The 13,939-nt window shown below is 53.4% G+C and overlaps 2 protein-coding genes and 1 long non-coding RNA gene across 20 annotated transcripts in view; 2 read left to right on the forward strand and 1 right to left on the reverse strand.

The window, feature by feature from the left end:
- PHLDB1 (pleckstrin homology like domain family B member 1) overlaps positions 1-9,693 on the forward strand; it is a 49,880-nt gene extending 40,187 nt beyond the window's left edge. For 11 of the 18 annotated variants that reach the window (XM_058446343.1, XM_032167606.2, XM_032167605.2 and 8 more), the window contains 6 exons: positions 296-442; positions 2,430-2,546; positions 2,798-2,900; positions 7,953-8,038; positions 8,208-8,240; positions 9,023-9,693. In XM_058446343.1, the coding sequence (XP_058302326.1) occupies positions 296-442; positions 2,430-2,546; positions 2,798-2,900; positions 7,953-8,038; positions 8,208-8,240; positions 9,023-9,163 (627 nt within the window). In that variant the 3' untranslated portion in view covers positions 9,164-9,693. The remainder of the gene's footprint in view (positions 1-295; positions 443-2,429; positions 2,547-2,797; positions 2,901-7,952; positions 8,039-8,207; positions 8,241-9,022) is intronic. The other 7 variants (XM_058446339.1, XM_058446341.1, XM_032167610.2 and 4 more) reach the window with 1 other exon arrangement.
- Positions 1-13,939, reverse strand: part of TREH (trehalase) — a 33,346-nt gene that overhangs the window by 1,285 nt on the left and 18,122 nt on the right. The window contains exons 7-16 of the mRNA XM_032167628.2: positions 13,733-13,849; positions 13,500-13,622; positions 13,206-13,255; positions 12,879-13,073; positions 12,089-12,306; positions 11,717-11,828; positions 11,251-11,363; positions 11,026-11,079; positions 9,628-10,782; positions 277-537 (exon numbers count right to left, since the gene is read on the reverse strand). Coding sequence (XP_032023519.1) covers positions 10,630-10,782; positions 11,026-11,079; positions 11,251-11,363; positions 11,717-11,828; positions 12,089-12,306; positions 12,879-13,073; positions 13,206-13,255; positions 13,500-13,622; positions 13,733-13,849 — 1,135 coding nt within the window. The 3' untranslated portion in view covers positions 277-537; positions 9,628-10,629. The remainder of the gene's footprint in view (positions 1-276; positions 538-9,627; positions 10,783-11,025; positions 11,080-11,250; positions 11,364-11,716; positions 11,829-12,088; positions 12,307-12,878; positions 13,074-13,205; positions 13,256-13,499; positions 13,623-13,732; positions 13,850-13,939) is intronic.
- The window catches only part of LOC131384566 (uncharacterized), a 36,824-nt gene continuing 33,974 nt past the window's right edge, over positions 11,090-13,939 (forward strand). The window contains exon 1 of the long non-coding RNA XR_009215543.1: positions 11,090-11,807. This is a non-coding gene — a long non-coding RNA (uncharacterized LOC131384566). The remainder of the gene's footprint in view (positions 11,808-13,939) is intronic.

Here is a 13,939-nt window from a genome sequence, read left to right on the forward strand (position 1 = left end):
GCAACAGAGTGAGAACTCAGTCTCAAAAAAAAAAAAAAAAAAGTTTAAATGATTTTATCAGGATCACAGAGCCCATAGTGGTAGCGGAGCCAGGGTTTGAAGTCAGGACAGTCATGCTTAAAGCATTTCTCTTTAATCAGCCAGGGCTCTTGGAGAGGGTGGGCTTTGAAGACGATGCCTCCTCATGCCAGACTACCCTGAGGTGGATGCCTCCTGCAGCCCTGCCCAGGTGTGACGAGGGCCAGTCGGGGGAAGAGGATGGCCATAGGTGCTGACCTCTTGGCTTTGGGGGCAGGAGCGGGAGATGGAGCTGCGGCGGCAGGCCCTGGAGGAGGAGCGGCGGAGGCGTGAGCAGGTAGAACGGAGGCTGCAGAGTGAGAGTGCCCGGAGGCAGCAGCTGGTTGAGAAGGAGGTCAAGATGCGGGAGAAACAATTTTCCCAGGTGAATGGGCAGTGGGGCACAGTGGTGGTTGGCTTGACGGTGAGGGCTGTAGAGAAGTGGGGAGATCCCAGGGTTTCTGTGTTGGGCTGTAAAACCTGTTCAACTCCAGAAAAGATTGCTGTTGGCTTAATACTAGCAGAATTCTACCTGGGACTCATTGACCCCAAAACAGACCCACCAGGACTATTCAAGTGTGTGTGTGTGTGTGTGTGTGTGTGTGTGTGTGTGTGTGTGTGTGCTGGGGTAGTTGGTTGTAAGGATGTGGCAGTCCACCTTGCAGACATCCAGGGTCAGAGAAGAGGGTCTGGACAGGCATCCCAGAGATGGGAGCTGGTAGTCAAGAATCAGAATGGCTCGCCTTGGCCTCTCTCCAGGGCCTCAGATCCGCTTCTTGAGCCTGCACTGCACCTTGCCTTCTGCTTCCCCTGCTGCCCCTTCTGCATGTGGAACTTCAGGGTGTGCTGGCCCACACCCCACAGGACCTTTCAGCTCCAGTCCCCACCATCAGTGGATGACCTCACTCTGACTTTTGGTTTACATCTCCAAGACAGAATTGTACTAGTTTCTCTTCAGGACAGAAATCCTTCCTTGCCCAAAAGCCAGCCCTACCCTTTCTCCTTAAACAGGAGACTTGAGCAGAACAATTGAAAGCAGAAGGAGAAATTGGTTTGGGCTGGGAAATCTGCCCATGTCTCTGGTCCCAAATCCTAACCCCCACAACCCCCCATGAGAATCTGTAGGACTTAGGCTGTCCCTTCTGATTAGGTCTCTGTAGGCTTCCCCAGGTTGGGAGTCCCCTGGAATCTTTCCCAAGCAGTGATCACAGTTCCCTCATTTCCTACAATGCAACAAAATAAATCCTAAGGGATAGGTCAACTGGATTGGGTTTGGGAAATAATGAGAAGGGGCTGGGCACAGTGGCTCACATCTGTAATCCCAGCACTTTGGGAGTCCGAGGTACACAGATCACTTGAGGCCAGGAGTTCAGAGACCAGCCTGGCCAACATGGCAAAACCCCATCTCTACAAAAAATACAAAAATTAGCTGGGCGTGATATCATACCCTGTAATCCCAGCTTACTCTGATGGCTGAGGCATGAAAATCACTTGAATCCAGGAGGTGGAGGTTGCAGTGAGCCGAGATCATGCCACTGCACTCCAGTCTGGATGACAGAGTGAAATTCTGCCTCAGGAAAAAAAAAAAAAAAGCTCTGTGAATTTTACCCCTGTGGTTGGAATATTTGTAAAATGCCTGGTTTTGGTTTCCCTTTTCTGCTTCAGTCAGTGAGTGCTCTGGGAGTCTCTCTTCTAGCCCCTGTCCTGGGGCTCAGGTATTGCTGCAGTGGCCACTGGTGTCTGGTGTGGGAGATGGGTAGAATCAGCTATCTGTGGGGTCGTGTGTTTTTGTTTTTTTTTTCTTTAAATAATATGTGATGTTTCCTGGCCATTTTAATGCTCTTCTGGGAAAGGAAGAGTAGAAAAATATTCCAGTTGACTGAGAATTCTAGTTAGTATCAGAGGTAGAGTAGACCTTACTAATTATCTAGTTCAAAGCCGGTGTTTTACATGGAAGGAAACTGAGGCCCAGAGAAGGGATGTGACCCAAACAAGGTCCCACGCAAAGTCGGAAACTAGATTTCTTATTGGACTTTTCTTCCCAGAGCACGTTCATATCTGGCCTCTTGCTTTATTCTGTTGGGCTCAGGAGGGAAAGGAGGGGCAGGGCAAGACAAAGATGCCGTGTCTTGGTCATAGGTGGGAAAACTGAGGCACAGAGTGACTTCGCAGTTTGCCCGGCCCTAGGTAGAGTCAACGTAGGCATGGTAGGTCTCCACTTTTGCCAAAGCCCTATGGAGCCAGAGTGACCACCGTGGGTTAGGGAGGCATGATGTCAGGCTGTTGGGGTTTAGAAGTGAAGCCAAGGGGCCTGGACAGGGGAATAATGAGGGAAGAGAAGAGACTCTCCTGACCCTCCCTCTTGCTCCCAGGCACGACCCCTGACCCGCTACCTGCCAATCCGGAAGGAGGACTTTGACCTGAAGACACACATTGAGTCATCAGGCCATGGTGTTGATACCTGCCTGCACGTGGTGCTCAGCAGCAAGGTACAAGGCGTGTGTGACCCTGAGGTGCTGGGGAGAGGGAGAATCCCATGGTGAGAGGCACCTCCTGGGTCGTTGGAATAGTGGCATCAGTCTCTACCCTCACCTAACCAGATCTCTGTCCCAGGACCTGGTGTGCTGGCCTGAGGAGATGTTGGGGACAATCCCTCATGAATACAGGCACGGGCGATGGCACACACTTAAGGCTTAAGGGCTGCACATTTGGGTCCCTCCTTACTCCTGCTTCCCACCAGGTCTGCCGTGGCTACTTGGTCAAGATGGGCGGCAAGATTAAATCATGGAAGAAGCGCTGGTTTGTCTTCGACCGGCTCAAGCGCACCCTTTCCTATTATGTGGGTGAGTTCCCACAAGGCCACTCCGGGGGCCAGCCAGGATCCCTGGGCTCTGTTACCCAGGACGGCTGGTCTTCTAGAAGGAGGCCAAGCTTCCAAGTAGGGGACCAGAGTCTTGGGCTGGGCTTTGCCCTCCTTCCCTGAAAATGTACACAATGTACCTGGTTCACCTCCATTTTTGTGTTCATTCATTCATTCCTTCATTCAGCAATGTTACTAAGCATCTAGTAAGTTCCAGGCACTGTTCTAGGCTCTGGTGATGAGTAAGATGGCCACAGCTGTCTCATGGAGCTTATAGTCGGGGAAGCAGACAAGAGTTATAATCATGCACAATGGGTATGCTGATAGGAGACATCCAGGCACTGCAGGAGCATGGGGTCTTATGGTCGGAGTTGGGCTGGGAACTCCCGCTTGGACAAATTCCATCAGAGACTCCAAGACAAGCAGTTGAACAGTGCCAAGGAGTGCTCAGGATAGCCCAGGAACAGGCCGACTAGACCCTCTTGCTCTCTCAGCTCTCTCTGTTCCAGCCTCTAGCCTAGTTTCCCATCCCTGGAATCCCTTTATACTTTTCCCACTTAGAGCGTGGGATGTTGTGTTATACCCTAGTCAGGAGGAGGTAAGGTATGCTGCAGTAACAAGAAGTCATCAAATCCCAGTGGCTGGACAGGTGCAGTGGCTCACACCTGTGATCCCAGCACTTTGGGAGGCCAAGGTGGGCAGATAGCTTGAGGCTAGGAGATTGAGACCAGCCTGGGCAACATGGTGAAACTTTGTCTCTACTAAAAATACAAAAATTAGCTGGGCGTGGTGGCATGCACCTGTAGTCCCAGCTACTCGGGAGGCTGAGCACGAGAATTGCTTGAACCCAAGAGACAGAGGTTGCAGTGAGCCAAGATTGTGCCACTGCACTCCAACCTGGACAACAGAGTGAGACTGTCTCAAAAAAATAAATTAGAAGGCCGGGCATGGTGTCTCATGCCTGTAATCCCAGCACTTTTGAGAGGCCGAAGCAGGCAGATCACGAGGTCAAGAGATTGAGACCATCCTGGCCAACATGGTGAAACCCCGTCTCTACTAAAAATACAAAAATTAGCTGGGCATAGTGGCACGCACCTGTAGTCCCAGCTACTCGGGAGGCTGAGGCAGGAGAATTGCTTAAACCCGGGAGGCAGAGGTTACTGTGAGCTGAGATCGTGCCACTGCACTCTAGCCTGGTGACAGAGCAAGACGCCATCTCAAAAAAAAAAAAAAAATTGAAAAGGAAATCCCAGTGGCTTACAAGTACTAGGCTTCCTTATGCCCAATACATGTCGACTGCACATTGTGAGTTGATGGGGGCTCTGCTGTGCATCAGCGTTGTCTTTGCTTCAGCATGCCTTTTGGGAACATTTCTGGCCACAGTGGCAGAGGGAAAGAGAGGCTTAAGTGAGCCCGGCCTTGGTATTAAATGTCCTAGCTGGGAAGTGACACACATCATTTCTGTCCAGAGGTCATAGATGGGGCTGTCTGCCAGTCACACAGCCTCACCTAGCCACACAGCTGGGAAGAGCAATCCTGCTAGGAGCTCAGAAGAGGGGAAAGGGCTGCAGAGTTTGGTGCCAGAGATGCTCAGGTCTGGAGTGCCCGCTTCCCCCCTAACCTGGTCCCTGATCACCTGCTGGCCCCTCTAAGAAACCTTCCCTGACCACCCTGGGTCCTGGGTGTGTTGAGGAGGCAGGAGAGACAGAAGCACAGGTGTCCCATGTTTCTCTCTGGGCCAGGAAGGTAGAGGGACTAGGGACTTTGGAGAGGAAGAAACATGCCTGGGGAAAAGAGTTCCATTTTAGGCACGTTGAGATTGAGGTGCCTCTGGGACATCTAGGTTTAGGAGGATGGTCAGGATTAGAGGTGGAGTAATAGTTGAATCAGGTGGAATAATACTAACAGCAGATCACCTTTACCAAGCACTTGCATGAGCCAGGTGCTGTGCTAAGCACTCTGCATGCATCATCTCATTAATCTTTGAAATAATCCTATGAGGGAAACACTATTTTTATGTCATTTTACCGATGAGGAAACTGATGCTCAGAGAGATTAAGTAAATTGCCCAAGGTCCCACAGCTCCTAAGAGACAGAGATAAGACTGAACCTGGGCAGTCAGACTGCAGAGCAGAGAAGAGGAGAGGGAGAGGGCCGAACCCTGGGGCAGGCCTACCCGTGTGGGGAAGGAGAAAGAGGAGAGACCAGCAGAGGGAGAAGGGGCAGGAGACAGGAAGCCAGCACTAACCACATGCCAGGTGCTGGGCTGGTGCTTGGCATATGTGGCCTTAGTTAGTGCCTGTGGAACAAAAGGAGACTAAGTTCAGACGGCAGGAATAGAAATGGGAGCAGAAACAGGGAAGGAAGCCAGCCAAAGGAGCAGACATTCACAAGCAGGAGGTGTCACCAGCAGTGATGGATGCTGCAGGAAGGCCAAGAAAGATGTGGCCCAAAGGCTGTTAGACTCAGGGATGGGAGCTTGTCAAGAGAAGGCTTTCTGCTGTGCAGGGGGCCAGGAGCCAGATTGCACAAGATTGAGGATAGGTGGGTGGTAAGGAAGCGGAGGCAGGAGTGTGTTACTATTTCCTGTGAAGGAAGGGATGGGAGAGAACAGGGGCTGGAGGGCTGAGCAGGCCCAGAGCCAGGCAGGGATGGTCCTTTCCCAAGGAGGAAATGTCAGAAATGGGCCTGTGGCTGGATAAGGGCCGTGGGTGCCTTGCCTGTTCTGCCTGGACCCTCTTCCTGCCAACTCGATAGAAACCCCCTCATTGCATGGAGTCCAGATTACATATTATCTCTAGGAAGCCTTTCCTGACCCCACCTTACTAGGAGTGATTCCCACCCTCCTCTGAACTCCTGCATTATCCAGCATCCGTTTTTCCATGTGACATCAATCCAGGAGTGTAATGATATAATAACAGTGCCACGTTACGTGCCACACACTATGCTGAATACCTTAAATGTGTTCTTTCATTTAATACTCATGACAACCTGTGATGTGTAGGTGGTCTCATGGGGTTCCTAGCCACGCCTTTACTAGCTATTTACATAGCTGTGTGTCTGTATTTTCCTCCCTGTGAGATTGTAGTTTCCTAAGAGAAGGGTCTGTGACTTCTCTCTGAATCCCAGTGTCTAGGACTCATTCTTTCAGTATTGAGTACCTACTGTGTGCCAGGCACATAGTTGTTTGTGTTGGGGGAGGTAGACCATGAATGGATAAAGGAGGATTCAGATTCAGCATAAGTTCTATACAGAGGAGCATCTGTGCTGTGGGAACACAGGAGGGCACAACTGTGCACTGTCGTGGTGACATTTTGCAATGGGTCTTGAAGATCGTTTAGGAGTTTGCCAAGGAAATGGGCTGGAGGAGACGGTTCCAGCACACAGAGTGTATTATTAAGGGAACAGTGAGAAGCTCAGACAGGACTTGGGACTCATGCAGGGCAAGGTTGTGATACAAGGCTGGAGGGACATGTTGGCAGCAGTCCGTAAGTTGCCTTTACCAAGCCACAGAGGTCAGGGAGAGGAGGAGCACTCGGGGAGGAGCTTACTTCCAGCTGGCATCATTGAATTTAGTGATTGGCGTGACCTCTCCTGTAGGACGCAGGCTCACTGTTAAGGATGTCAGCTGTAGCATCTGAGCAGTGCCACAGACAAGTTGGCCCAGGCCCTGTGCTTTCCCTTCACAGGGATCCTGCCCCTTCTCACTGAATGGTCACCTCTACTCAGGTAGTTTGCCCCTTTCCTGCCACCTCTGACCTCCAGAGGCTATATGCTATATGTATATGCTAACTGCTCTGTACACATCAAGGGAATGTGCTTCCTATCTTTTTAAAAAAAAAATAGGTAAAAGTATTCATATAGTTCAAAAATAAAAAATATATAAAAAGGTTTAAATTGAGAATTATGCCCCACCCACTACAGTAACTACTTTTATTAATCTCTTGTGTATCCTTGTAGAGTTTCTGTAGGAGAATATAAACAAATACTTTTTCTTGCATAAAAGGTGGCATACAGTACATTCCTTTTTTACCTCCTAATGTGTCTTAGAGATCATTCTATATCAAATTTATCTATATCTAGACATTATATCTGGGTATAAATTATAGGCTTATTTCTGAGTCTATATCTGTATCAGATATTTCTTTCTTTCTTTTTTTTTTTTGAGACAGAGTTTTGCTCTTTTTGCCCAGGCTGGAGTGCAGTGGTGTGATCTTGGCTCACTGCAACCTCTGCCTCCCGGATTCAAGTGATTCTCCTGCCTCAGCCTCCCGAATAGCTAGGATTATAGGCATGCACCACCACACTCGGCTTATTTTTATATTTTGAGTAGAGATGGGGTTTCACCATGTTGGCCAGGCTGGTCTCAAACTCCTGACCTCAGGTGATCCACCCTCCTCGGCCTCCCAAAATGCTGGAATTATAGGCATGAGCCACCGTGCCCGGCCTATATCATTCTACTTAACAGCTGTATTTAGTCTTCCATGATGTGACACACACTAACTTATTAACCAGTCTCCACTTGGTAGATATTTTGGTTGTTTCCAATCTTCTGTGACTGTAGACAATACTATACTTAATAATCTTGTATGTGTTACTTTGTATATGTGAAAGAGAAATTCTCCTAAATGTAAGCATTGGATCAAAAGATAAATGCCTTTCTAATTTTGATAGACATGGCCAAATTGTTCATAAGGGTTTTACCAATTTATACTCCCACCTGTCGTTAGACTGCCTCCTTCGCCATAGACTTGCCAAAAGTGTGCTTTATATTTGTTGTATGTTTTTGTCATTGGGGTAGGTGAGAAGTGGTATCTCAGTGGAGTTCTGACTTGTATTTCTCTGTGATTATGAATGAGGCTGAGCATTATCCATATCTTTAGGATTCTGTATTGGGTTCTGTTTGGGGGTCTTGGGAGACTAGGATCTTCACCCCATTTCCCAGATTTGGAAGCTCAGGCCGTGGAGCTCCATGTAAATGGAGCTAGACCTGAAGTGTGACCGGCTCCATAGCCCACCCTTACTTGCTTTGCAGACAAGCATGAGACGAAGCTGAAGGGAGTCATCTATTTCCAGGCCATTGAGGAAGTGTACTATGACCACCTGCGCAGTGCAGCCAAGGTCAGGGGTGGAGGGCACCAGAGGGGGGCCAGAGGGACAGCCATGGGGAAGGGGTGGCCTGGTGGGGCTCTGGGAGCAAAGGCCTCCAGCCTGCCCTCTACAGAGGCTCCAACCCAGTCCTTGTTGTCTTTGTCAACTTTCTCTTCCTTTCTCCCTCTCCCCTTCCCAGAAGAGGTTTTTCCGCTTCACTATGGTGACTGAGGTACCCCTCCCCACTTAGCTGTAACCAGCACATTAACACCTCCTGTACCCCACTCATCCCTGACCCTTGACTCTCCCCTTCGCCTCCCTCCCTTCCCCCAGGCCCAAGGGAGGAGCAGAAAGCAGGTTGCAAAGAGCAAGAAGCTCCTGTGGGCTTGGGTGCCTCCCTCTCCTTGTTGCCTCCCTCATGGAAATGACAGCAGGATATCTCCCCATGGGGGTCTGGTGATACAGAAGGGATGGCCGGAAGGGGTGGAGGGGACCCTTAAAGACTAGATTTGATAGGGAGAAATTGATAAACAGGAGATATTTGAGGCTGGGGCCTGTTTCCCTCATGCAAGTCAGCCTGGTGCCCACCCCAGTCCTGATCTCTGCTCCTCTGGGGTCCCAGGGCCTAGCATCCTACTTGTAGCTTTTTGTATCTGCCCCTGTTTTGCTGAGAGGAAACTGGTCCTCACTGGAAAAGCCTTTGTGTTTGATCCTCTTGATACTCACTTTTGAACCTGGGGCGCCAAGGACCAGTGCCCCCCTTATCAGGGTATAGCTCTGTCAGGGTCCAGGGAGTTTAAAGAGCCCAGAACTGCTGTGGTGTGAGAAGGGAACATTTCAGCCTGGGGCTCACATGGACTGGTGGGATCTAGGCTGTGGGCCTATTTAGGACTCAGTCCTAAGCTCCAGGGCTTTCTAGGGGCTGGGAGGGGAAAGGGCAGATAGGGAGGCAGGTGAGAATATTCCTGGGCATGGGTGAGCCCCATCTTAGACCTTCCTCTCTTCCTTTGGCAGAGCCCGAACCCAGCCCTCACCTTCTGCGTAAAGACCCATGACCGGCTGTACTACATGGTGGCACCATCTGCAGAGGCCATGCGCATCTGGATGGATGTCATTGTCACAGGGGCTGAGGGCTACACTCAGTTCATGAACTAACTGCCGTGGGCCTCCTGGCAGAGCACAACTGGGGCTTTTGTATAAGAAGACTTTAATATTCTGTAAGGAGCTTGGTCCTGTGAGTTTCTGGGCTCTGGCCTCCTGAAGAACCAGCCAGAAGAAGAAAAGTGGAGGTGGCTTTGCTGCCTCCTGGGAGCCCAGAACTTGCAGTAACCCTTTAGGGTCCTGCCCCAGGCCCAGCCAGGGCTGAGGAGCTGTCACAGAGAGGGCCTCAGCTCCGACCCGACACCTGCTCTCCCCAGCCTGTTTTCTCTTTTCTAAAAGACAAATTATGGTACCATAAGCTGCCAAAGATCCCCTCCTGCCTCAGACCCCTTTGCAAGGGGCTTTGGGGGCTGAGCAGAGCCACATCCAGAGTGGGGTAATAGCTCAGGCGGCCCGCTTCCCATTTCTCAAACCCCGCTCTGCCCCATTGTTCTCCTTTCCCTTATACTTCTTCTTACCTTGCTCAAGGGCCAGAGATCTCAAGTGTCAACCTTGAGGTCCCAGCTCCATCCCCTAGTTGCAGACCCATCACCATGGTTACCATAGTGACTGCTTCATTGCCATGGTTACATACTAATTGCTGCAGCTCTGTGGCCCAGCCCACTGCTTCAGCTGTGGGCCATCTAAGGGTACGTGCCATCATCTCTCCAGCCCAGGCCCCTGGGCATCTCATGCTGGGGGGAAGGGACTAAACACCTTTTTCCTGCCCCCTGCCTGTGTCTTCAGCCCTGATGCACAGGCTGCCAGCCCCCCAGTCCAGCCCTCTCCCTTCCACTGGTGCCTTGCTTAGAGCCAGAAGGGATGAAGCCGGGGATCTATGGAACAGAGGAGGAGCGATGCAGTTGGGAGAGGAAGCTAGAAGGGTTATGGTTGGAGTTCTGTACAGGGCTAAGTTTCCGACAGGGAAAGAGGATTCCTCCAATGCTCCTAGAGGGAAAGCCTGAGCAGGAGATGATGCAGCAGAGGGGAAGGGCCCTGTGGTGCCGCCATCCTTCCTTCAGCCTCCGAAAGGCGATGGAAATGGAGAGTGGAGGACCAGGCCTCCAGCTGTCTGGCCTCGCTCTTCACGCCTTAACACTAAGCCCACCTCCCCTGCTCTCCTTACCAGCATTGAGCCCTTGGTTGCCTGGGCCCAGGCTGGGGGTTTTCAGTATTTGTAAGCATTTCAGCAGAACAATAAAGCCTTTGGACTACGGAAGTGAGTGGAAGGCCGGAGGTGTGGGGCTTGGCGCTGAGGCACTCGGGGATAGGTCTTCCCTCCAGAGCAGGATTTCCACCCTATTCAAGGTTCCAGGAGGGAGCTAGGCCCCTACCCATGACCTCCAGGTCGTGACCCTGCCCCCACTTCACTCTGAGGACAGGCTGGGAGGTAGGAGGGCATGAAGAGGCAGGGGAAGGCAGGAACTGGTGCAGAGGTTTAATGGGGCAGGAGCTGGGGCCAGGTGAGGAGGGGAGGGCTGTCACCATGGCAGGAGGCTGAGCAGGAGGTTGGGCAGAAGGGTGGCCGCCAGACAGTGGGGCTCCAGGAAAGCCAGCTGGGCCCCTGAGGTCAGCCGGTCACCATAGCGGTCCAGCAGCATCAGGACCACGCCATTCGTCCAGCCAAAGCCCTCCTGGGAGAGGCAGGGCAGTGGGGCCAGGTCTCTGGGGAAGCCTCATACCCTTGGTGGGGGCTGTGGGCTCTCTCCCCAGGGGCACTGGCCCTGCCTAACCCCAGCGGTACAGGAAGCACCAGTCAGCTCGTCACGTAGGCCCGCATGCAGGTGAGCACACTGAGGCCTGGGGCGGGAGTCATGCGCAGCAGAGTCCAGGAGTTCCCTGTAGGGTGTTGGCCAGCCCACCCCTGGTCTGCTCACCTGAACTTCATATTCTCCTCCCCCACCGGGCTGTCCACCGTTGCTGACGTCATACTGGGGACAAGCGGGTGGGCTGTATGTCAGGTACTGCCCCCCAGCTCCAGGAACAACAAACAACCAGAGCCCCTGGAGAGAAGCTGCTCTGCCTGCCCAGCAGCCCCTGCAGTGCTCAGGAGTGGCCACTGGGACAGCCTGGGGGTGCAGGGAGGGCTTGGGCCAGCTCACCTTCTCATACATGGCTGACTTCTGCGAGTAGACATCAAAGTTGGTTCGGATCCAATTCTGAGCCAGCTGGAAAGCCACTTCCTGGGCCCGACGTAAAGGTGTCTTGGCCAGGCCTAGATCCCATTGCAGGCAGGACTCAACCTCCAGGTCTCCCATCCCAGACAGAGCAGTGGCTGCACCCTACTCTCCCCGAGGGAAAGAGGCCTGGGCCCTAAGACTTCCTTCCTGAGACCACAGGCCAAACTGCCCTTAATCGACGGCCCTGGTTTGAAGGGCGAACAGGACTGATTGCACTGGACAGGTTGGGTGGACATAAATGTTTGCCAAATGGAGGCCAGGAGAGCAGAGGAGCGAGAGAAAGGACACGGGGCCTCCTGCGTCTTTTGTTCATGCCTCCCCAGCACCAGGGAGGCCTACCTCTACACCCTGGGGAGGGTCCTTGGCTGTGTCAGCCCTGCCTCCGTACCTCTGATGACCAGGTCCTGCAGCGGGGCCCAGGCATTGGGGAAATCCCACTGCTGGCCTGTCTTCTGGAGAGAGGTCGGGATCCCATACTGGTAAGTCAGGATCCGGTTGTCCTAGAAGGTTCCAGACATTCCCGTGACTGTGAGTGGGGCTGGACTGGGAGCCAGGACAGGACGCTGGGCCCCGCGGGAAGCCAGACGTCCCCTTCCTGGCTCTTCTCAGCTCACAGCTGCCTCCCGGTGGCTCCGGTGGGACCCGCAGGCTGGGACAAGGGGCACAGCCGGAGGAAGCGGCCTCCCCTGCAGGTCCTGCTCAGGGTCGGGAGGGGGCGGTGCTGCCTGCAGTGGACCCGAGCCACCTGCTGTGCCCTCACCTCCAGGTATTTCAGAGCCTTGTCCGCCACGCCAGGGTCAGAGAAACACCCGGCCCAGAGTGGAGTGAGGTTGGATGGGTAAAACTCCCGGTTCTTCTTCTTGTTCTCAAGGTCATAGTCGAACCAGGCTCCGGTCTCCTTATCCCACAGGACTGCGTTCAGGGCGGCCAAGCGCTGCTCCCGCAGGATTCTGTACTTGGTCGCCTGGGAGTTGTTCCCTGGGGCAGTGCTGCCTTTAGAGCCAGCAGCCAGCGCCCTGCCTGCAGCCCCGGGCCTTTCGTGGTTCTACTTTAGCCTCCTCCCTTTGTGTTTCTCTGCAAAGGCTGAGACACCCTGATGACCAAGGGGATGTACCAACCTGGAGCCCACCACATTTCTGGCCTATGGCCCCGCACTGCTCCCAGGGAACCACTGGAGCTGACTTGTCCCCAGGGTCTCCAGGGTCTATCCTCCCAAGGGTACTGGCTGGGTGGATTCCCCTAGCTCTTAGGGGGTCAAGGGCGGCTGTCTGAGGGAGAGGGAGTGGAAGGATTTTGGATGCGTGGACTAGGGTTCCCCTCACAGACCCTAGAGACCCTCACAGTAAGAAAGGGAGGAAGAGAGGATTAGGATTGGCTCCATTTGTCCTCTTGTCTGGTACGCAAATGTGAGTGCAGGCTTCCACTAGGGCGGGGCTCGACAGGCTAAGTTGCTGAAGGCCTGTCACACGAGGGTCCTACTTCCAGTTCTATTGCCAAGCCTGAGCAGGAAACCAAGCTCCCTGCTTTCCCTTCCCTCCTGGGATGCTCACCCAGCCTGGAATAGAAGTTGCTCATCAGCTCCTCTGCTTGGCATAGGAAGGCATTCAGGTCAACAGGCACCAGTTTGCTCGTTCGGATGCCGCTAAGCGAGTTGGGGTTTGGGCCTCCGATGAGCCAGCGTGAAGAGAAGTCCCAGCCAGACTCAGCCCCAGCCTTGAGCTCAGCCCACAGAGCCTCCCGGTCTCCTGTGAGGACAGAGCAGGGAACCAGCCAGTCCTGGCTGCAGGATAGGCAGCCATTGACAGGAGACCAGAGCCTGACACAGCAGGTGTGCAGCTGCCCTGCCCCCAGCCCTCCCTCACCCTCCTGCTGCTCACCTTCTGGCAAGGTGTCAGCCAACTCCGCATCTTTGCTGTAGGACTCAGGCCTGGCAAAGAGGAGAGGTGGGCAGCCTGGCACTAGTAGCTACTAAGCCCCTCTGTGGTCAAGAAGAGGCTGAGCCATCTTGATCCAGCTGCCCTTGGGCCCCACAGCCCAGGATTGCAGAGGGCTCTCGGTGTCACCATCTGAGAGGCCAGGCTAAGCCACTCCTCCTCCTGCCCAGGGCATTGTGATGCTCTAACCAGAGTGAGCAGGTAAGAGATTGAGGGGTGGGCTGCGCAGTTCCTCACCTGGGTCCCCCGTAAGGGACATAATAGCGATTCAGGAGGTAGTTATTTCCCTCCAAGCTCACAGAGACAGTCCTGTTCTTGGTCCAAAAGTCCAATTCCAAGGCTAGCGTCTCAATGTTCTCCCTGGAGTGAAGCAGGCAACACCTCAGTCCAGGCGCGCTGCCCGTCCCTGGCCCTGAGAGGTCTGAGGGGTGGGTGCGTCTGCAGAGCAGCACAGGGAGGGTGGTACCCACTGTAGAAAGGCGGTGTCATTGGTGTGAGTCAGGTAGCAATCCATCATGAGGGTCAAGAGTGGGGGCTGGCTCCGCTGCAGGTAGTATACGCGCCCGCCATTGGGGACATGCCCATAGCTGCCAAGGGGAAGGCCTGCTGAGATGCCCTCTCCCCAGCAACTGGCACCAAGGCAATCCAGCTCCAGGCCCGTGGCACACCTGCCTCTC

The sequence above is a fragment of the Hylobates moloch genome, unplaced genomic scaffold (assembly GCF_009828535.3).
Source record: "Hylobates moloch isolate HMO894 unplaced genomic scaffold, HMol_V3 SCAFFOLD_11, whole genome shotgun sequence".
Lineage (NCBI taxonomy): Eukaryota > Metazoa > Chordata > Mammalia > Primates > Hylobatidae > Hylobates > Hylobates moloch.